At 38.7% G+C, this 23957-nt stretch overlaps 4 protein-coding genes across 7 annotated transcripts; 1 reads left to right on the top strand and 3 right to left on the bottom strand.

Annotated features, from left to right (window-relative positions):
• The first annotated feature begins 3302 nt into the window (after positions 1-3302).
• LOC127902324 (uncharacterized) lies at positions 3303-4268 on the top strand. Its single transcript, XM_052441188.1, has one exon. The coding sequence runs from the start codon at positions 3303-3305 to the stop codon at positions 4266-4268; it is 966 nt and encodes a 321-aa protein (XP_052297148.1).
• Positions 4269-5308: 1040 nt separating this feature from the next.
• On the bottom strand, positions 5309-7615 carry LOC127902323 (uncharacterized). The gene is made up of 3 exons (XM_052441187.1): positions 6859-7615; positions 6048-6664; positions 5309-5836 (listed from the first exon to the last, which is right to left on the bottom strand). Exons 1-3 carry the CDS (start codon positions 7613-7615, stop codon positions 5309-5311), a joined length of 1902 nt encoding a protein of 633 aa, XP_052297147.1.
• A 5644-nt stretch (positions 7616-13259) lies between these two features.
• LOC127902656 (uncharacterized) lies at positions 13260-15379 on the bottom strand. Of its 2 annotated transcripts, none has more exons than XM_052442361.1 (4): positions 15114-15379; positions 14432-14793; positions 14230-14322; positions 13260-13988 (listed from the first exon to the last, which is right to left on the bottom strand). In XM_052442361.1, the coding sequence occupies exons 2-4, from the start codon at positions 14615-14617 to the stop codon at positions 13722-13724; spliced, it is 546 nt and encodes a 181-aa protein (XP_052298321.1). In that variant the 5' UTR covers positions 14618-14793; positions 15114-15379; the 3' UTR covers positions 13260-13721. The 2 variants fall into 2 exon arrangements, with proteins under 2 accessions (XP_052298321.1, XP_052298322.1); XM_052442362.1 differs by having other exon boundaries at positions 14432-14637.
• A 674-nt stretch (positions 15380-16053) lies between these two features.
• Positions 16054-22415, bottom strand: LOC102623229 (bZIP transcription factor 16). 3 transcript variants are annotated; one of them, XM_025096508.2, is made up of 13 exons: positions 22072-22415; positions 21569-21680; positions 21398-21454; positions 21225-21299; positions 20619-20708; positions 20467-20526; positions 20212-20381; positions 19684-19738; positions 18345-18387; positions 17969-18255; positions 16972-17049; positions 16754-16879; positions 16054-16656 (listed from the first exon to the last, which is right to left on the bottom strand). In XM_025096508.2, the coding sequence occupies exons 2-13, from the start codon at positions 21638-21640 to the stop codon at positions 16540-16542; spliced, it is 1230 nt and encodes a 409-aa protein (XP_024952276.2). In that variant the 5' UTR covers positions 21641-21680; positions 22072-22415; the 3' UTR covers positions 16054-16539. The 3 variants fall into 3 exon arrangements, with proteins under 3 accessions (XP_024952276.2, XP_006471481.2, XP_024952277.2); XM_006471418.4 differs by having other exon boundaries at positions 22087-22415; XM_025096509.2 differs by lacking the exon at positions 22072-22415 and adding an exon at positions 21924-22039.
• Positions 22416-23957: the final 1542 nt, after the last annotated feature.

The following is a 23957-nucleotide window of genomic DNA, read 5'->3' as shown; positions in this document are numbered from 1 at the left end:
TATCCATTTACAATCTTATCACTTATATTTTGAATTGTATTAGATGTAGAATCTTATCTAATTAAATCCACATATGATTTTTCTCACTGACTCTTTCTCCATTAAAGCTCTTAAAACATACTTTTATTTTTATTTTGTTTTTTTAAAAAAAAAGTCAGTCGGACAAGAGTAAGAATTTGATATAAAGCATTTCTTTCACTTAACAATTTTTTTTTTTTTTAGGAAAGATAATTCTATAAATTTTCATAAATTACAAACTTCATTAGAATGCTAGGGGATAAATAAACCTTGTGTGTATTTTATATATATTTATTTTAAAATGGAATGTCATAAACTAAAAAGTATAAAACTAAAACAAATAGAAACCTAGTAATAAATTAAGCGCATGGGATACAAAATATTGGGTTGTTAGCAAAAACCTTTGCTATAAAAAGAAGAAACTTGAGGTGGGGGTGGTTGAAGAGAGATAATTGAAAGGGTTTGAAATTGAAGAGGGAGAGTATCTCAGACGGGTTCATTGAGGAAAAAAGACAAATAATGGCTATTTTAGGAAGTAAGTAGGAAATAAACAGAAAAAGGGGTTTAAAAAGGATAGCGGAGCGGTGCTGATAGCCCCACTCTTAGCAAATAAAGGCTCTTTTAAAATTTTGATGTCCAAAAAAACATTGCTCAACAATAACTAGTTAACTTCCAATGAAAGAAAAAAGATAATTTTAGATTAAAAATATATTGCTTTTAAAATATTTCATACCTGTTTTATTATTCAAGGACAGGTGGTGCTTCCATATCATTGTCACTGGTCAAAATGTGGCGCAACGAATCATATTTCATTTTCAGATCATCAAAACTAGCTTGCAAGTCATTATACTTAGATTGCAGCACTCTTAATTCTTGTTCCACAGTTTTATTAATTTGAGTTGAAGCTTCAAATTGCATATTCCGCCCATTGACAAGGGTTTGATCACTCCCTATTGTTAAGTAAATACAAGCACCAGGTCGGTCATGCTATTATTTCCACCCCGGCGTGGATCACCTCAGCCTATGGTACGAGCCGAACACAGGGACAAGCATAAACCGACCAGAGGGGAACCCCTGACAAGCATAAACCGACCAGAGGGGAACCCCTGCTAGGGGAATGTACCGACCAGAGGTATACACCGAGCCGATACCTGTCCCCCAGAAAGCGGGAACACGATCCCACAGAACCGCGGTCGTTACGCTGTTCCCAGAACACAGAATCGCGGCCGTTACGCTTTTCCCAGAACCGTTGAAGGACACGTAAGTCCCCACGTTTGCGACAATGCAACGGTTAGAGTCCCGTGAGGGGCTGCCACTACCCGAAAAAGGGGGGGATGAAGGGCAAACGGAAAGGTGGGGACAGCGGCTATAAAAGAAAAGGAACTCAACGGAGAAAAGGACAGAAAAACTGAGAGAGGGAAAACGCTGCCAAATTGCAACCAGACCATTGTCCTACGAATTTCAGATAAACTTCTTGAACCCAAATCACATTGTTTTCCCATAAACACCTTGAGCTAACTTAGGCATCGGAGGGTTTACGCCGGCAAAACCACCGGCGTCTCTGATCCGTTTTTAGTGAGCGCAGGTCTATTGAGAGGAAGGGGGACGATTCCAGTTCCAGTGAACGAGCAACAACAGATAACACAAACGTTGGTGAAAGAATCTGGTCGGTCAAAGGGCGAGCAGATTTCAGCATCAACATTTTGGCGCCGTCTGTGGGGATCGGGATAAAAAGCTACCACCGAATTAGCACTTACCGGAGAGACAGAGAACAAGTAGACATGGATTTGTCAAGGAAGGACGCTTTGAGGGAGGATAACGAATCGGGGGAAACAATCACCCTTCGGGAAATTGCAAATGAAGCCCGAGAGAGGGTGACGCAAGATCGATTAGAACAGATGGAGAGGCAAATGGAGACTCTCGCCACCATACTGAATGAGCTAAGAGATGAGCGGAGAAGGGATCGCGAAATCCCCGTGGGGAGAGATGATATGGGAGCAGAGCCCAACATCCGGAGGCATAGAGTCGAGGAGATCCCTCCGCCAGCGGACCAACCTTATGGGGTTCATCCCCACAGAAGCACTGGTTGGATTCCTGGAGAACAAGTAGACGAAGGGAGGAACCAACCTCGCCCCAGGCAAGTACCGGGAGCTGATGGCCGAGGAGTCAACGCTGATGAAGGAGAGCTCAGACAGCGGTTGCAAAATGCCGAGCAGGAGCGAGATCAGATAGCTGCACGTAATCCTGACCGTGCTGTAGAATTGGAGGGAGAGGTGCGCAGACTAGCGCAAGTGATAGAGGAGATACAAGGTAAGAGGAAACCCCCGAGCTGGAGGATAATGCTAGATGAAGAATCTCCGCTATCAGCTGAGATCATGGGTACCATAATCCCAAGAGATTTCCGTTTCCCCGACCTCAAATACTCCGGGCGAAGTGATCCACTGGTGCACATTGAGCGTTTCAACGACATGACAGGTGTGCAGGGGCTGACACCAGCTCAGAGGTGCAGGGCGTTCCCGTTGACGCTAGAGGGACGAGCTCGAGAATGGTACCGCAAGCTGCCCCGAGGAAGTATAAAGGGGTATGAGCAGATGTGTCAGGAGTTGGCCGAGCAGTTCCGAGGGGCAGTAGCCCCAGAGGACGACATGATGCAACTGATGGGGATGAAACAGGAGGAGCACGAGTCCCTACGGGATTTTGTAAAGCGATACCACCGAGCCGTACTTGATTTGGGAGCTTTCAATCACCCGCAGGCGTTGAGGGGTTTAAAGGAGGGTGTGAGGATAGGCCGGCTATGGTGTAACCTGAGAAGCCCCCTGGTGCAGAATTATTCAGCAGGGTATGAGCAGGCGAGACGAGATATTGAAATTGAAGAGGAGAAATCAGCAAGACTAAAAAGTGAACAGCTAGAAGAGCTGAGGCGGAAGGAGCGGAGAGCCCCGAAAGGGAGCGGGTTGGGAAAGCGAACTGGAGAATCTTCAGGGATGGGCGGAACATCAGCTCGGTCCCGCCCTTACCCCATAACTCCGAGAGCACAACAGTTCCAACACAGCCGGGCTCAACCTCCACGCCCCCCAATCCCAGAGCGGCAGCGAGAATTCCGGCAGATGGCTGCCCACCCCTATCACAACACTCCCAGAACATTACATGCAACCGATTCCAGGGCTAGTCGATTAGATTAATTAGCAACTGGGACAGCCCGAGGTGACATTCATGATAGCCGATCAGTTCAGCTAATAGATCAGAGCTCGGCCTATAGACAATACACTCCATTAAAGATCTCCATGGAGGAACTACATGAGAGGATCGAGGGAAGAGGCCTGCTATACCCTCCAGCCCCAATAACAAAACCGGCTCATCGACGGGATAAGAACAGATTCTGCAAATTCCACGACACTCACGGTCACACAATCAGCCAATGTCGTGACCTGAAGATTCAGGTGGAAGATTTAGTAAGGAACCGATACTTGGATGAGTATGTAGACGGAGTGTCCCCTGTCATTGAGTCAGAGTACATACGGGATGAAGGAGTTGAGAGGAGTCTAGAACGAGAACAGCCGACCATCCGTGTGATAGCAGGAGGGCCAACATTGGCCGGGGATTCAAACAGAGCACGGAAAAACTATGGGAGATACGCCATGGCTGGCAAAGAGGTGCTTCTGAATTTACCGGCAGCCAAAAGAGCAAAAGTGCGGCAAGTTCCTATTATGTGGACGGAAGATGACGAAGAGGGTATTTTGTATCCTCAGGAGGATGCCTTGGTGATTAAGGCAAAGGTGGCCGGTACAGAATTGCAGCGAATACTGGTAGACACGGGCAGCTCAGTAGACATCCTGTTTAAGTCGGCTCTATATGATATGGGGATCGCAGACTTGAAATTGGAGCGGACAAATACATCCTTAAAGGGATTTGGAGGGGGACGGTTAACTCCCATGGGGATCATCGAACTCCCAATTACTATGGGGATAAAGTCATTTGAAAGAACAATGATGCTGGATTTTGTCGTGGTAGAGGAAAGAAGCCCTTACCAGATGATACTGGGGAGACCATTCATGAGGATAAGCCAATGCGTTGTATCCACGCATTACTTGGCACTGAAATACAGAGTAAATGGGGTGGTTGGCGTAGTAAAAGGCGACCAGAGGATGGCAAGGAGTTGTTATGCTACAGCGGCCAAGGAGACGCTGCAGGTTACCTCTCTAGATAATCGAGGAGACTCTAAAAAGGGCCGCCAAGAGCCTGTTGAGTAACTGGAGGAAGTTGCGGTAAGCAAAATACTCTACTAAATCTTCAATTTGATAAGTTATATTTGTCAAATGCATGGTGGCTTGGTGCACATGCATATATTTTGTATTTTTGTAACGCATTCAAATTTCAATAAAGATGAATTCAGTATGGAATCCCCCGGTTAATAAGCCCACAAAAATCTTACTAAGGCAAGAAAGTGCCCGCTTCTGCTCGGTCTAACGAAAGACCAGCAGCTAATCTACTAAGGCAAGAAAGTGCCCGCTTCTGCTCGGTCAAACGAAAGACCAGCAGCTAATCTACTAAAGCGAGTAAGTGCTCACTTCTGCTCGGTCAACGAAGACCAGCAGCTAAATTCTCGAAAGTTCACTAAGGCAAATGAGTGCCTGTTTCTGCTCAGTCAACGAAGACCAGCAGTTAAAGCTTCGAAAATTCTACTAAGGCAACAGAGTGCCTGTTTCTGCTCGGTCAACGAAGACCAGCAGCTAAAGCTTCGAAAATTCTACTAAGGCAACAGAGTGCCTGTTTCTGCTCGGTCAACGAAGACCAGCAGCTAAAGCTTCGAAAATTCTACTAAGGCAACAGAGTGCCTGTTTCTGCTCGGTCAACGAAGACCAGCAGCTAAAATTTTAAAAATTCTACTAAGGCAACAAAGTGCATGTTTCTGCTCGGTCAACGAAGACCAGCAGCTAAAGCTTCGAAAATTCTACTAAGGCAACAAAGTGCCTGTTTCTGCTCGACCAACGAAGACCAGCAGCTAAAGCTTCGAAAATTCTACTAAGGCAACAAAGTGCCTGTTCCTGCTCGGTCAACGAAAGACCAGCAGCTAATTCCGCGAGAAGTTTACTAAGGCAAGTAAATACCTACACCTACTCGGTCTACTAAGGAACCAGCAGGCAAGATCAGATAAGTTGTGCAATTATTTTGCAGAAACAGTCTATGAGTAGACATTAGACAAGGGAGCCAATAAAGAGCATCTGAAAATTTATTAATGTTCAGTTGGTTACAAAACTAATGAAAATCTAAAGTCTATACAAAAATAGACCTAAGGATTAGGAGGGTCAACGGTTTCAGCAGGTGAAGGATCAGTTGTCCCAGGAGGTGGAGGATCAGCAATACTGGGAGGAGGCGGCATGGATCCTTGTCCCATTTCAAAAGCACGTCCCCCATCCCCCCCCTCCTGCGCCTCATCTAAAGGAGCCTCCACCTGATTCTGCTCACCTTGCTCCTTATCTCCCTGGCCGACCCCAGCCATGTACCTCTCCACTCCAGCCTCCAGCTTGCTCATGTCCAGCTCGGGATATTCTTCCTTAAGCACAAACATGATGCACTTATAGGAGAAGGCAACCCCAGAGTCATACTCGGCATCCAGCCGATCGTCCACATCAGCGGATTTGCCTTTCTCCTCAGCCAGCTGCTCACCCAAGGATTTGATTTCCCCCTCAAGGGCAGCCCTCAGAGTATCCCTTTCAATTTGAGTAGCCTGAAGATCAGATCTCAGGTCACCCAACTCACCCTCAAGCTTGGAGGAAGTGGACTCAGCAACAGCAACTTTCTCCTCAAGCTCCGTAAGCTGTTTGTTCATGTCATGACCCAACCCAGACCTGGCAAGATATTGTCCGCTTTGGGCCTTAACAAGGCCCGCACGGATTTGTTCTTGGGGCGCCCATACACCCCAAAACGCGTCTTGCCAATTAAGGTGTGGATCACCCCTTATAAACCCAGCATCTCTCCCGTGCTTTGCCGATGTGGTATTCGCCTAGGGTGTTACAGTTCAGCTCAGCCAGTTTCTCCTTGGAGCGGTCAGCAGATTCAACTTTCTTTTTCAACTCTTGGTTATCAGCCTGGAGCTTCTTCTCATGACGAGCGGACCAGGTCTTGTAGCACGTGACCATTGTGGCCAGCCTGAAGGAGACTCTCTGAACAGAAGCGGCCAACTCGGAGAGGCTCATGCTCTTGATGTCCTTCACCATCTTGGGCCCAACCGACTTTTTATAATCCTTCTGATATGGGCTCAGGTAGTCACCTTGATCCCGAGATGGAAGAGGAGAAGATCGGTCCTCAAACTGCAAGCTGACCTCAGGATTCTTGTCGGAGGTTTTCTCCCCACCACTCTTACGAGGTGGAGGAGGGGGCAGAGCAGGAACAAGCGCCTTGGAAGGACCGACGCTGGGTTTCTTCGGAGGAGGAGGAGGGTTGCTGGAGCTACTCGGGCCCCGACCACGCTTCCTGCTCATCGCGCTGAGGATCTTGTTATCCATCCCGACAGCTATGTCCACTAAGCCCGAGCCGACCAAACTTGTTGGTGACAGGAGGTCTTGGCAGGTAGACGCGTTCAAGAGAGCCGTTTCCACCTGAAGCAAAGGCCGATCTTCAAGCCCCCCGATCAGACCCCACGACTCTGAAATAGCACAGAAGGTTAAAGAACTCAATAAGTAGCAATCTAATTAAGAATATAGGCAAAAAATGAACGACCTGGGGTGACAAACTGCGTTGGAACGTAAATATCACCACCCAACGAACGGAGTGCTGGACACCAATTTTCCCCAACAAAGAAGAATTTGTTCTTCTAATTTTTGCACGAGGAGGGAAAACCGGTGATTGGCTTTCTCTTCGCAGAACTGGACATGAAGTAGTACCAGCCCGCCTCCCTTGGGCTGCTCCGCAGCTGATACAGATGTTTCACTTCAACAAGGGAGGGCTCCTCTGATCCACACCTCTCCCACAACACATACATAGCCGAGAGAACCCTCCAACCGTTGGGGTATAGCTGACCTGGGGCCAGGTGCATACCACCCAGTATCTTAGCAAAATAGCGTTGAAGGGGTAGCCGAGCTCCTAATTTGAAGCTCTCCAGATGCATCGTCACATACCCCCGCGGAGGCCGACTGGGAACGTCACCTTTCCCAGGAACTACCAAGAGAACCTCCGGAGGAATGTTGTAAAGGTTCCTCAGCTTGGACAAATCAGTTTGGGTGGTCGCACAAGCTGTGAAGTCAATAGGGTAGGAATCCGCCTCCACCCTATGACCAAGGTGCCTTCTCTGAGGGGGTCTGCTCGGTCCGGAACTACTCCCCTCACCATCGCCAACTCCTTCAAGGACCCCAACCCCACCGTAGCTGTGATTATCACCAGAACCCGACGCAGGTCCACCTCTATTCCCTACAAGCTCTTGTTCGGGGGAGGGAGAGACAACCAAGGGTCGTGGGTACTGAAGGGTATCCCTACCATGGGGAGGACCTACACTACTGGAGGGACCTAAAAAATCGGTGGGTATTGGCACGTTGAGGCCTGAACTCTCCGATTCTTCATCACTCTCATCAGCAATCAACTTTCCTCTCCGGTTTGACATATCGGAATCCCAAAAGAAAATAGAGAAAACTTGAGTATATGGACACAAAGAAGGCAACACAGAACCCAATCAACAACAACCAGAGGAGAAGTTAAAAGCAATACCTGGATTGAACTGTCACTGATGGCGCGGCCGTGATAGAGAAAAAATCCAGCAAGTGGATACTCCAGGCACGAGAAGTGTAAGCAAAGTTCAGAGAGGGGGTTAAGTAACGACGGAGAGACGAGTAACAAAACGATGACGATGTGAGTCTAGGGATTTGAAACGAAAAGGGGGAAACGAAGGCATTTAAAGTGATGGAGACGCCAGCTCACTCACCGTACATCGAGGACAGATAACCCGTCGTTTCAAATTTCAAATACGAAGAGTCTGGAGATGCCACGTCACTAACCGTTACAAAAGGCCAGGGTAGATGTAAGCCCAGATATGCAATGGGCGCGTGTTCATTTAGGCCCATGCTCAGGTCGGAATCTCCTCAGAAGAAAAATGATATCTCAGATCCGTCCCATTAGACAGAAGACCAGAGGAAAAACCCCAGAATGGATAAGATCCGACTATCAGTTTCTACTCTTGACTCATTTCACTCGCAAGACCAGAAACTGGGGGACTGGTGTTAAGTAAATACAAGCACCAGGTCGGTCATGCTATTATTTCCACCCCGGCGTGGATCACCTCAGCCTATGGTACGAGCCGAACACAGGGACAAGCATAAACCGACCAGAGGGGAACCCCTGCTAGGGGAATGTACCGACCAGAGGTATACACCGAGCCGATACCTGTCCCCCAGAAAGCGGGAACACGATCCCACAGAACCGCGGCCGTTACGCTGTTCCCAGAACACAGAATCGCGGCCGTTACGCTTTTCCCAGAACCGTTGAAGGACACGTAAGTCCCCACGTTTGCGACAATGCAACGGTTAGAGTCCCGTGAGGGGCTGCCACTACCCGAAAAAGGGGGGGATGAAGGGCAAACGGAAAGGTGGGGACAGCGGCTATAAAAGAAAAGGAACTCAACGGAGAAAAGGACAGAAAAACTGAGAGAGGGAAAACGCTGCCAAATTGCAACCAGACCATTGTCCTACGAATTTCAGATAAACTTCTTGAACCCAAATCATATTGTTTTCCCGTAAACACCTTGAGCTAACTTAGGCATCGGAGGGTTTACGCCGGCAAAACCACCGGCGTCTCTGATCCGTTTTTAGTGAGCGCAGGTCTATTGAGAGGAAGGGGGACGATTCCAGTTCCAGTGAACGAGCAACAACAGATAACACAAACGTTGGTGAAAGAATCTGGTCGGTCAAAGGGCGAGCAGATTTCAGCATCAACACCTATAACATCAATTGATGCTTCTTTCACATTGTTTGTCAGTTGATATTCACTGCGCAACTGAAACAAATATACAACAAAGACGATATATTCTTTAACAATAATAATATTATTATTAACATAGAATAAGCTTCTAATCAGGGATCTCTGATTATATAAAAGTTAGGACTAAGTTAAAAGAGACAAAAGAACATATATTTCAATATATTAATTAGAGAATAAAATACATTGCACTGGAGTCTATGTTTTTTGTTTTTCCTGAATTTAATATGTCAGGAATCATTGATTAGAACATTTATAAACTAATTTTTATGCATATAATTACCTTGCTTCGACTTGCATTGCATTTGCACAAATAGCGTCTCTTCTCCATAAACACAAGTACATCCATCGAATCTATTTTCTCACCTTTATTTATCTGATAAAAAAAAAAGAGAGAGACATCTAATATTAACATGAATTGAGACATCTAATATTAACATGAATTGACAGACTCATATAAAGATGTGTGGACTTATGTTGTTACATCGATGTAAAGAACAAATCGAAATTTTCACATCGATGTAAAATTGTGAATCTGTACATGAGCACGACCCACAAAAACTTACCTCTGATCTCTTTTTACGCAAAACAAGTTTATGGGTTTCGGTGTTAATGGCTCTAAGCAGCTTCAATTCAGCCTCATCACAACGAGAAGTTAACTGAATGCTAGTGAAATTTAATTGGATGATTCCCCAAAAAAAACCCACAAACACAAGAACATAAAAGAATTTACGCTTCTGGCGAGGGCACATCTTTCACAATCTCCTCATCTACATTACACAAGCTTATGATCAAGAGTAGAAACACCAGGTACTGGGCCCAAGTGATAAAACAGGAAGCAAAAGCTTGCCATCCATGTATAAATATGTAAGATAGGGGAGGTGAATAATCAATCGCAATCTGCAGATGAATTAAAGGGAAAAAAAATTGAAATTGAAGTATAAATACGTACATATGTTGGATATTTTAAAAGAAATACAAAGAAATTTATAGTTTTTTGTATACAGTTTTTTTCTTTTTTTCCCCCCTTTTTATTCAATTGAAGCATAAAGATACATGCCTTCTTTGACGGCGGACGAATAGCACGGTTTTTGATGTCACCCTCCTGAAACATTGTAGCCAAGCATGAAGATTAAATTTTAAATTATTGTGAAACAACAGTACTTTTAAATGAATTTCAATTTGAGTCTAAATTTATAACAGCGTCATTATGTTCAACATTAATAACTAAGCTGATGTGATAACTCATAAACAAGATTATGAAAAATCAATCATTCACAATTCTTGATAAAGGATTCCTTGAAAAGTTGAGGATTAGGAATCCTTTCTAGAGATTGAATGGATACAGAGAAAAGCAGGAAGATGATTTCTCTTTTATTTTATCATTTAGAAATCGTGCCAGAAGGCCTCATGCACAGTTTAACAAAAGCAATTGTACGTCAAGCCTGTTTTAACCTTGTTAATTGGATGAACGCGATAAAAATGGACTCTAAGTACAGTTGTTTTTTGTCAGCACTGTACGTACCAAGACATTGGATTCAGACTTGTCGAGATAAAGCTTCAAGCAAAGAAGTAGCTGCTCATACTCATGCTCTAACTCATCATCTTTGAGATTCTTCATGGAAAGAAGAGGAGATTTGGTCAACTCATCTCTGCAATCCATGGCAATAAGGAATGGCAGCGATGATAATGTAAACAATTTTGAGAGGCTTTTAGGATTCTGTTTACTGGAACAAATAATAGATCCCAACCGTTTAGTCTCAATGTGAGTCCTAACTTTATATGTCATTTAGATATTGAATTTTATAATTAGTAAAAAATTAATATCCTACCATCTAATAAATGAATATCACCTCAATTAGAATTGAAATTAGGACCCTGCTAATGGGTAGATCAAAAATTTTGTATGAACTTATTTTTATTTTATTTCTCTCAATTATGATCACAATGTCTCGATCATAATTCCTTTTTAAAATGCAACCCTTTCAACTATTGACAATGTCTTATGTATATCTTACTCAGACAGAATACTTAATATGTATCTTAGCTAAGTAAAACATAACTCAATATATACTTGTATGTATCTTAACTAAGTAAGCATAACTCTATATATATTTCTCCAACTTTTCACGAATTTATTGATTAATGATTTCACAATTTCTTTTAAAAAGAAAAATGACACTCCTACCACAATAAGCACCAAACGGTGCGTTTTGGGTGCGCTATAAAATGTCTTTGTAGCCCCATCTCACATGACACACACATAGCTCGCACAACACGCGCACAACCTCTCACGCAAATCTCACTGCTTTGAACTCTCTCTACCGTTTCTCTTTCTTTGTGAGATCGTCTGCTCTCTCTCTCTCTTTCTCTCTCACCGTGGGTCTCTTGGCAGTTGGTACTCTCTACAAATCTCACCCCGTCGATTCTCCCTCCATTCTCACCGTCCTCACTTGCCCAGTAGTCTCAATAGAAATTAACACAATACCAACTGTGTCTTTGATTGTAGTGTATTTATGTATACCGTGCTTCATATTAACTTTGTAATAGACATGAAAAATATATTGGTTTTTTATAAATCAAAGTTTGCAGCCGCATCAAAGTTAGAAAATTGTATTTCTGCTGAACATCCTCTGCACTCATATGCCTGTTGCAAATAATATTTTCTTGCATAATCATCCGCAATTATTAAACAACAAAACAACATTCTACAATTTCCAACCCCAAGTTTTAACAAATAGTCAACACAAATTAACGTAATGGCAGCTAAATCTTCACAAATTCATAATCAACACAAATAAATTTCCAATTGATGAAGCAAACTACCTCCATAAATTGATTGCAGCAGCCGATGATGAGTGAAGGCAGTCACCAAGATGCAACTCAATTTTCTCACACGGCCAAGAGAATGAGACACCGTGAGAGAGAGCTGACGGTCAAAGGCACCGTGAGGGAGAGTCCACGATCAGAACAGAGAGTGGCATGGGAGAATTAGCTAGTGAAATTTCTAGCTTGAGTGAGGTGTGGATTTGGTGTGAGTGAGATGGAGAGTGAGGTAGAGTGTGTGTGTTGTGAGCTGCGCATATATTGTGTGTCATGTGTTCAACAGTCACATTTTATATTGCACCAAAAACGCACCGTTCGGTGCCTATTGTGGTGTTTAGAGTGGGCTAAATATCGGTATTGTTTTAAAAATTCAGCCCTTCCAACTATTGCCTAGAATAGATATAACTAATTAATATAAAGACGATTTTCTAATTTCCTAATTATAACACATAATTTTATTTAAATTTATCTGCTGTTAATCGGATCTTGTGAACTAATAATGCCATGTTAAATAGATCATCATTATATTTGTTTTATAAGGTGACAATTAATTAAGTAATAAGATATTTTTTCTTTTGTACGTCACTTCCACTAAGAAAATGAGTAGTGTAAAGTCCACAAAACCACTTCTTGATTTTTTTATAATTTTTTTCAGATCACTATCTAAAATTTGTAAAATAAATTAATTTGCACTTAAAGAAAAATGTCGCCCATTGGATTGGATTGTTTGCAACTCTATTCCCTTATTTAGTGGAAAAAGATTCAATGCCAAAAGTGTTCTAGTTTAACAAATATTAATTAATAATTAATAATTTATTAATTTTGCCATAAATTAAGAAATTATTAATTTATAAAACTATTTCTAATTTATTGATTTATTGTACAGTTTTTTTTTAATAGTTCTACTATAAGACCTATCTTACGCAGCAATTTTTTTTTTCATAGTTTTACTATAAAATTTCATAATTCTACTATAAAACCTATCGCGCACAAAGAAACACTCAAAATAATAAGTTGCAAAACAATTGTTCCAACTGAATACAAATAGTCTCGTTGAGGATGTGCCCTAAGCTTAACTGCTTTGCCTTTTAGTTGTGTGATCATTCGTGCAATTGAATTGGCCATAATGAAAACTTGGTAATCATTATTATGATTGGGTGGCTTTTGTATAAATGTGTTACGCTCCACAAATATTTATATCTTGAGCCTATTTTATAGGCCAACAAAACACGCAGATCTATACCCCCAAAGCATGTTACCTTCCCAAATTTTTGTTTGTCTGCACATTAATTTTCGTTTGGACTAAACCCTAAAATGAAAAAACTTTGCAGAAATTAATATAAGCTAGGCTTCCAAATATTCCCGCAGGAATCATTCAGAAGATAATTTATATATATGAAGTTGATATCTCTAAACCATAAAAAGTAGCATATCTATCTGAATTTATCCAGGCCTTAGGAAAAAAAAAAATGTCACCATGTCACCAAGAGATAAATGTTATTATGCGATCAAAAGAATAAAAGAGTGGTTTGTGCTTAAGAATATACTTCCAAGAATCATTCTTGAACCTGCAAAATAAAAGAATCATCACACATTTCCAATCAATCATAAGTATTTTATATATATGACAATTTTTTAAAAACCAGACAAAATAAAGACAACTTAATCAAATTTAAATACTCAGTCTAGTAGCTGTATCTAGAGAATCCAAATCAATATAAAAATAAAAAATAAAACCAAATATTAAAGTGATAAAGGTTTGATATTTTCTTGTTTTTAAATTAGTATACAGCCACTGATTTTAAATTTTATGTCTAAAAAAAATTGCTCCATCAGTAACTAGTTAACTACCAATGAAAAAAAAAATTATTATAAAATATATATTGTTTTTAAAACATTTCATAGCTGTTTTATTATTCAAGGACGGGTGGTGCTTCTATATCATTGTCACAGGTCAAAATGTGGCTCAGCGAATCATATTGTAATTTCAGATCATCAAAACAAGCTTGCAAGTCATTATACTTAGATTGCAGCCCTCTCAATTCGTCTTCCACTGTTTTATTATCTCGAGTTGAAGCTTGAAGTTGCTTATTCTGCCCATTGATATGGGTTTGATCACTCTCTATAACATCAATTGACGCTTCTTTCACATCGTTTGTCTGTTGATATTCTCTGGGCAACTGAAACAAGAATACTACTATTACAATTATCTAATATAACTACATAGTAATATAGATGTAAACTTCTAATTAGAGATTTTTGGTTATATTAAAGTCTCAGATAAGTTAAAAGATAGGAGAACACATATTTCAATATATTACAGGACAAAATGTACTGCATTTTATCCTATCTGTAACTTTTAATATGGTCAAGAATTCACGATTGAAACATTTATATAGTAACATATGTACATATAATTACCATTCTTCCACTTGCATTGCATTTGCACACATTGCATCTCTTCTTAATAAACACTAGCACATCCATCGAGTCTATTCTTTCACCTATTTTTATCTGATCAAAATTAATAAGAGACATCTAATATTAACATGAATATAAATCAAAATTTCACATTGATGTAAAATTGAGAATCTGTACCTGAGCATGACTCACGAAAACTTACCTCGGATCTCTTTTTACGTAAAACAAGTTCATGGGTTTCGGTGTTAACGTCTCTAAGCAGCTTCAATTCAGCCTCATCACAACGAGAAGTTAGCCGAATGCTAATGAAACTTAATTGGAGGATTCCCCAAAGGAAACCCAATAACACAATTACATAGAAGACCTTTTGCTCCCCACGAGGACACATGCCTTTCACGAACTCCTCGTCTACATTACACAAAGCTTATGATCAAGAATAGAAGCACCAGATAGTGGGCCCAAGAGATAAGACAGGAAGCAAAAAGCTTGCCATCCATGTAAAAATATGTAAGATAGGCCGCAATATCGTGACTGTTTAGAAGGAGGTGAGTAAGCAATCTCAATCTGCAGATGAATTAAAGAAAAAAATATAAAATTGCATTATACATACGTGTGTATGTTGGATATTTAAAATAAATACAAAGAAATATATATTCTTCTTCTTAGTAGCAATTACAAAGATCTGCAGAAGAGAGAGGGTCGATGTAATTAATAAACTTAGTAGAACGAATTCAAATGACTAAGAGAATAATGTTAAAGAAACTAAAGGCCGACCGAATGCGTACAAAAGCAATTGTACGTCAAGCCTGTTTTAACCTTGTTAATTGGATAAACGCGATAAAAATGGACTCAAGTACAATTGTTTTTGTCAGCACTATACGTACCAAGACATTGGATTCAGACTTGTCGAGATAAAGCTTCAAGCAAAGAAGTGGCTGCTCATACTCATGCTCTAACTCATCATCTTTTAGATTCTTCATGGAAAGCAGAGGAGATTTGGTCAACTCATCTCTGGAATCCATGGGGATAAGGTATGGCAGCGATGATGATGTAAACAAATTTTGAGAGGCTTTTAGAATTATGTTTGCTCAAACCAAAAATTAACATTTAGTATTCCCACGAGTAGTTATAGAACCCAATTTGAGTCTTAACTGTGATATATGAATGACACTGAAATTTCATTATTAGTAAATTAATATCCTACCATATGAATGCCATATCAATTAGAATTGAATTTAAAATTCAATTAGTATTGGGACATGTCAAAAATATCATACAAACTTATTTTTATTTTAGTTCTCTCAATTGTGATAACAGTGTCTCGTTGATAATGAAACCCTTCCAACAATTGCCAAAAATAATTAAAATTTTCTATTTATATCACATGATTTTATTTAAAATTTGTCTAATATTAATCGGATGTTGTAAACTATTGTTCCTACCAGATTGTTAAGGTTTATAGAATGCCACGTTAAATGGATAATCATTATCTTAGTTTTGTAATTTATCCCATTAGGTATCGGAGACAATTAAAACCACTTTTTGAAAAAAAAAATTCCTTTTAGATCGCTATCTAATATTTGTAAAGCAAAATTAAGAAATTATTAATTTATTAAAAGAGTTCTTTCCTTTTAGATCACTATCTAAATTATTATAATTTAAGAAAATTATATATTTCTTTTATACTAATCCAAACCCTAGCAGCTTCAACTTAAGTAGAACCTCATCTGTGTTTAACTTTTTGTTAAAATAAATAAAGCATTAAATATTTATGACCCAACTCACGATCCAACAATTAAATTTCGTTTCTCACAAGAAAAAAAATACATTTAAACCGGTTGTAACATTGAATAATTTCTTATTGTCATACAACAATATGCCACATTAGAAATGTTTTACTACCAACAAATATTATGGTAAAAAACAAAAAATGAAGTATATATCACATAAGTAGTAGCAGAACTGGTACAGCACATTTTAGAGTTGATTTAATCCTCTCAGCGTCACAATTGCATCAACCATATTCAATACAAATACCTTTAAAGCGTTGTTGATTTACTACCTTTTTTCCTGAACACACGGTTAAGCCAGAAATCACACACTCCACATACCATCCGTGGCCTCCAATTGTAAATATATAGGCCGAACAACGGAATGGGGGATGCTATGCGTGAAACAACATCCTAAAACTATAAAGGTCAGCTTCGATAAAAACTTAAGCTACACGCTATGCAGAATAAGATCTTTCCTGTCGTCTAATTGGTTAGATTATGCTCCAAGAGAGCAGCATAAAGCGAGGCAGTTAAGGTCCTAATGACCACTCTGCACCAGATCACTGTGTCCAGTTTGTTGGGTATCGTTGTTCAAATGTTGGTCATTTCTAACAGACCTTTCATCTTCTTGGACAGGAATTTCCCCAAGACGCTCCTGTATTAAAGCCGAAATTTGGAAACTTGTATCAGAAAGAAATTATGCAGAGTGTATGAATGAATCATGAATTTGGAAGCAGAGATTATAACTATACCTTGAGACTGGCATTCTCAGCAAGAAGTTGCTCATACTCGTTCCTGATGCGAGTCACCTCTGATCTAAGACTGGCATTTTCCTCTTTTAAGGCATCAGCACGCTGAGCCAGCTCATCACATTCAGCCTGACTCAACAAATTCATACAGCGCATGTAAGTCTAGGCATCCACAAATGATTACTTGCTCTTTGAAAATTTGAATTGGGATGCGTTGTTACCTGCTTACGCAATCTTGATCGTCGAGCAGACTCTCTGTTGGACTGCTTCCTTCTCTGTCTTTTAAGCTCTCTTTCATCCTAAATCCAGAAAAAAACCCACGATGAGTGTACATATTGAGATCGATTACAACAAGGTGGTATAAAAAGGAAATAGCAAGAGAGAATTGAAAGGCCGGCAATTAAAAGGTCCAACACTTGACAAAACAGCAATTTGTAAGGAACCCAAAAAAAGAAAAACACAATGAAGTGAATCAAACCTGATTTATCAGTTACTTTACTGAATACATGCTCAATAGGCATATCCACTCAGTCATTCCAACTTCAATAATCAATTGAAGCTAAGCCAAACTCAGTCCAACCAAATTTTTGAACAATTAATGATCCGGATCGTGTTTATTGTGCAGCACATATTTGTATTTTACATGGACATGCATCAACTATATACCAGTTTAGAAGATATAGAGAATATGACATGTTAACATTAGGATTCACTTAAAAAATAAATAAATAAAACCCAAACTTAGAATGTTCTGTCAAACTCAAATTTAGTTCCAAATATTTAAAATCCATTTGCTTTTGCGGGTCAATTTTCTCAGTCAAATGGTTATAATGTGACTCAGCTTCAAATCTTAAACCAAATTTGATCCACGTATATTACTAACAAGATATCAAGCAATAAGATAGAAAGCGGAGATATCAAGAAATGAAATAAGTTAGAAACGAAATACCGACTTTTCCCATTTATAAGAAATGAAATAAGATAGAAAGTGGAGATATCAAGCAAACAAATATCAACTTTGAGTAAATTCATCAAAAACAAGATATATCCCAACATATTAAAGTCCATCAGATTCTTGTGAACTTGAAAACAGACTGACCGCATTGATATAAAAAATTTCTTCAAAGAACTAAGATGTATAACAACAGAACAGAAAGACAAAACATAAATCATGATAATAAAGAAAATGGATGTAATGTGAAAATAAACTATATTGACCTGTAACCAAAGCTGTGACTGGACACTATCACGTGATCCACCAGCAACTATTCCTCCAGCAACAGGAGTAGAAGGAACCTTTCCCCGCATTGCAGGGATATTAGCAGCAGAAGCACCCCAGTAGTCCATTCCAATATTTAAGTTAGTCGTGGGACCAGGAACAGCTACAGGTGCACCCGGTCCAGACATAGGCACAATAGCCATTGATTGATTCACCATTGCATGAGGCGTACTTGCTCCTCCATTCTGAGGATCATTTGCCGAGCTACCATTTTGAGATGTTTCACCTGTAGTAGACAAGTCAGAAAGATTCTTCAACTATACGCAGTTAAATACCAATGTATCACATGAAACAAGAAATGAATCATTATCTAACCTTCCAGAGAATCATGCCCACCTCCTGACTTCAGCTGTGAGCCCTACACAATTCAACATTTATTTATAACATTATCTTTTCCTGGAAGTGAAGGATGGAGCAACAGCACAATATATGGAAATAGAAAGAGCCTCAAAACATGTATTATATAACAGAGGTAGTCTTATATGACAATGACAGGCATAAAAACCAAGTTGCAGGCTACCTTCAGCATAAACGTATATATCAAAAGCCTTCTGTGAGATCAAATTATACAGGTATAGAATACTCTAACAATGTCTCAGATAGTACGACACCAATGCATGTCTATAAGGGCGTGTTCAGTTCGCAAAACAAAAATCAGTGCTTAGAAACCACGATACAAGTTAAAAATTTGGGTTTTGTTAACAATCATTTAATATCCTGGGTTTTGATAATATCCGAAAGCACATTTGAGATTATATGCAAAAGCTGCTAATAAATTGATAAATAACGGAAATGCATTAAAAAACATTCCAAGTGAAAACCAAAAACAAACTTTCTTGTTTTCAGATTTTTATCTACTTAGATGAGTACACTAAAAAACTTGCTTCCATAGATGTTTCAAACAAGCAAACGTTAAGTAAATTTTCAGACCCCTTGTGTCCAAAAACAATGAATTGAATTAATATCACAGCACTCATGTTCCCTAGAAGTTAATTATATTCAGCTTCTTGCCTCCAGACAGAAATGGGGAGGAGATCCTATCATTAAGATCTTGCGTTATACTTTCACTTTTGAAATCTAAGTGTGTAAATACCGCATATCTAGTAACCACAAAAATATGAATCATAAACAGACAGTCAAAATGGTCAGTCTGTGTTCAGCTGCACTGGCCTGAAGAGTGCAATATGTGACTACATTGCAAATTAGCATTGGCTTCAGGGCTTTTCCACTTCAGTAATACAGTGGCAGGAATGAAATTAGCTTTCATACAAATAAATCTATCTAGTGGGGTACTATTTTATCTAGTTTTGACATTTGACCATTCACCAAAACACCTCTTCAACTTTCCTTGTTAGAGGAAAGAAACTCTTTAAACTTCACTAGCAACCATTTCTCTACGACTTAAGCAGAGGACAATAGTAAAAATATCAAGCATGAATTAGAAAAACTAAAAGGTTAAGCTTAAATACTGTAATGTCAACAGCAAGCTCAAAAAATAATTTAAAAGAGCCATAAATTCATGGAACGGATTTCTAACAAAAGATAGTTGTAAACAGCAAGGTCCTATCCTGACAAAACCAATAAAATACAAAAATGATCCGCAAAAACTGAAAATAAATGAATAATAATAAGCACAGAAAAAAAATGCACTTACATTCTGTGAGTTAGCATCACTTCCTTCACTTGTACCTTCACTTCCACTCTCAGCACTACATGTCCAGAATTATTCGAACATCAGATAAATTTCCACGCAAAAGTTAAAATTCATTATGTTAATGCAGAAGTGAGATGCACAAACAAGACCTAGCTAAAATTTGAAAATACTAAGTACCAAAAAAAATTAAAAATTAAAAAAAGAGGTGTATGATAAGAAAACAAAACTAAATTTGTTATGGACTATATTGGCAATCTGGTTTTTGTGAAAGAAAGACGAACAAAAAAACCTAGGATGCATGAAAAGCTAGGAAACTTGATAAGCGTCAATGAAGGTCTATTATTAAAAAATGCATTTGCTAGACCCTTCTGTCTCTTATCTTTCCATCGTAATGAACAGAACTAAATTAAACGATAGATGTATCTTGCAACCCAGAGGCAGAGGCTGATAGACCTCATGAGCTAATACACATTAGCTACAGAGCAGCCAACAAAACATATAAAGTAACTTTTTACACATCCACCATACCTTTTGGAATAGGCTCCATTAGCAGATGCTCCTGATGCTTTACCTAGGTCATTATTCTTGCCAGTAATCATGTTCAAACTGCCCAAACTTCCTTTTGATCTTTTAATTGGCAATTTTTCTTTGGCATCAGATGGTTTACCATCTGCTTCCATGCTTCCTGGAGTATTTCCCTAAATGAAAACCTAAAATGAGTTTATTGTGCACATACAGACCAAGATATGTCTGTTAGTTAACAAACCCTTAAAGGAAACTCACAGATGCTTCAACAATCCCATTTGGAGAAGGCATTGCAAATGGACTGAAAGGGTAAGATCCCTGTATGCAATTCGAACATATTGACGCTTAAAATGAAGATAAAAAGTGTGCTCCGAAAAACTTCAACTTAAGCATCATGGAAAATAAAATACCGGCGGAATGGATGGATGAGCATATATTCCGCCATGGGGATACATTGCAACATATGGATGTGGTGGGGTACCATAAGGAGGCATAATATGCTGCAAGAAAATAATAACTAACGATAAGATGAACTTATATAACGGAAGGAACAAATATAAATTTGATTGTCATTCTTAGCAGCCAATATCTCTACCAAATTCAAGGAAAATCTTGGTTCATTGTTTGTAATAATATTCAATTTGTGAGTGTTTAATCATATTTCAATATATATTATCCTTATTCTTTTTCCTACATGGTATACTGTGTTAATAACTGATCAAAGCTAACTTAGGCATGTAAGCGTGCCCAAGCTCTACCACATACAGACAAATACATCTTGTGGACTCAACTTCTGATCAAAGCCGAAATTTCCAATATGGTACTAACCTTGCTTGCACCTCTATGCTATAATATTTTACAAGAGTATTCAAACAAAGTACTCACACAACAGCAATCTACACTTTCAAGCAAACTACACAACATAAACGATGCAATTCTGTTATATCATATAATGAACTATGATGGTCATCATTATCATAGCAAATCAAAAATACTGATATGCAAAACATATACACCTGAACTCCCCACATGTATGGGTGAGCTTGTGGACTTGAGGCCAGGAACCCATGTGGAGGCATAGGAGAATACGCCTGTTAAGAAATCACAACCACTCCATATTAGACACAAACTAAACAAATAATTTGAAGCCAAATCAAAATACCCAAGTAACTGAATTCTTTTATCTAACCTGAAATCCTGACCAGTCTGGATTTACTGCACCAGTGCTAGTAGTTGGAGTCTGCTCCTGAAAAACACACAACACAAATAAAAACAAATTCATGGAAAAGAACACAACAGAAATATCTCAAAACAAAAAGAGAACAACAACAAATCCAAAATCCATAAATTAAGCAACTACCTGTGGAGTAATAGCAGGTGGCGTCTTTGCCTCCTTTTCTTTAGCTTGCTTCTCTGCCTCACCGCTTCCCATGACTCTATATCACCAGTTTCCAATAAATTTTCACACCATCCTGCAATAAAATTTGCAACATTGCTCCCATGAATATTAAAAGCCACTTCTTATCCACTATCTTCAGATAAATAAATTAAAATTGCACCCTAAGTAAGAAATAAACACTGAAAATAAAATTTTCAAATTGTAAATAAAATTCATTATTGTGAATTGCTGCAATAATCGCCAAAAACAATCCTAAAATATTCAATTTTCTATATAAATATAAAACGAACCCCAAAATAACATGCCTAACACTTACAAAATTTCAACTCTTTTGTACAGAAAGAAACAAAATTGCGAGTCCCCAAATCAAAACCCTAACTTAAAGTAAACAATTAAAAACAATATACAAATAAAAACCCATAAAATTAATAGCTGGAATCGACAAATTAACGAAACCAACGTACATAAATTTCAATTACCGGTTTTTCAAAAAAAAAAAAGCCGCAATTGATATAACAGCCGAAACCGGATCCACTTAAAAAAGGTGACAACTTTAAACCTAATTGATGATATTGGGTAATTGATAAGGGGCACAGAGGTCAATTTGGGGAACAAATTATGTGGAAAATTTTTTAACACATTATGTTACGAAAATTTGACAAAGTGGAAGGGATCAGAGAAAAAATTAAAATTAGGTTTTGTTTGGTTTGGTTTACGGATCGGAATCTGTGACTCGTCGTACGGTAATCGATTTTTTCGCTTCTATTTTGTTGCATTGAGATGGAGAAACTCCCAGTTTTGCCCCTCTCTTTTTTTTGCATTTTTTTCCTTTTTTTTAATTTTTTTTCTTTTAATGGCCGTGATTGCTGTGATGAGAATAATTGGACGGACTCGATGATGGGGATCTTAATCTTATACCGTAGTTTGAAATGTACACGACAAATGGGTATTATTCGATATACCTAATACACGTGGCAAACTATACTCTTACGATATCCATGATTATGCACATGATTATGAGAGAATGCCACGATGATCGTGCTTTTTGATAGCGTGAAAATTTGATGACTAATCAAAATCCAAGCATACAAATGTTATGACTTCCGACTCTTGATGTTGTGTACTTATTGCCGGTAAATATAATAATTTCGACGACATTTGTACAGTAATACGAGTATTTATCAAACAATTATCAAGAAGTAAAATCATTTTTTTATTTTTAAACTATAGTTGCAAATTCTTATTATGGCCATGACTTAAAAACTTAACTAAATAGAGCCTTTTATATAATGGACCAATTGCATCAAAAAGTGTCTTTTAAAAAAAAAATTCTTATTTGATTATTTTTTGATCACACAAATTCATTGCGAATAAATTCTACTTTCATTATACAAATTCCCCCGCATAAAGTATAAATTATAATTATAAATTTCACATTATTTATTGCAGTGGGCATTGAGATCGAATTAACTCTCAATCAAATCGGACCTAAAATTCAATTCAAGATCGGTTCGTTTTGGATAACCCATATTTCATTATTTCGTTTCGAATTTACTATTCACTTCCACGAAAGCATCACCCCAGTAACTCAGCAGCAGTGGGCTAACGAAAGCTTGCAAAACAAAACCACCGCCGCCACCAGCCACCAAGCCAAACGGGTGTCACTACCGTCGTCGTCTTCATTAGTCTTCGTCGTCTTCTTCCAGTCGCGCGCATGAACAGCCGCAGTCGAGGCATTTTATCGTCGTCATCTTCGTCGGCAGTTCCGGTCCATTCATGCTTAAGTTTTCAACTTTTCTTTCTGCTGTTTCGCAGTCTATCGGTGCCCGATGATTGGATTAAGCCAAATCCGATACGCCCAATTGCCCATTTCCTTATTTTCTTCAAAATTCTGTATTTTTTTTTTTTAATATACTTTCCCAAAGTTTTTTACTTTGCCTAAAGTTGATTTGCTTGGATTGTTTTATTATTGACTTTGTAATTTTGATTTTATTAGGCTAAATTTGTCCATTGCATTTATATATATATATAATTTGAGAATTTAGAATTCAGGGTGAATTTGAAATTGGATGTGAAATTTTTCGTTGTAACATGAATTAGCAAAATAAATTTTCAATTCAAACCGAACCAAATTTATTTTGGATTGGTTTGGTTCGGATTTACTGTTTCAATTCAAAGGAGTTGAAATTTTCAAAGTGAATGGGTTATAAAATAATATGGTCATAAATTTTTGTATAAATTTATCTTGTACAAACTGATGTGGCATTAATTTATTGATTAAATTAAATATTTCTTGGCCTACATGATTTATTTTTGTTATTTTATATTTTCATTCAACTAATGAATTAAT

The sequence above is a fragment of the Citrus sinensis genome, chromosome 5 (assembly GCF_022201045.2).
Source record: "Citrus sinensis cultivar Valencia sweet orange chromosome 5, DVS_A1.0, whole genome shotgun sequence".
Classification (NCBI taxonomy): Eukaryota; Viridiplantae; Streptophyta; class Magnoliopsida; order Sapindales; family Rutaceae; genus Citrus; species Citrus sinensis.
Note: the sequence above shows the minus strand (reverse complement) of the source record. Positions and strands in the feature narration are given on the sequence as shown.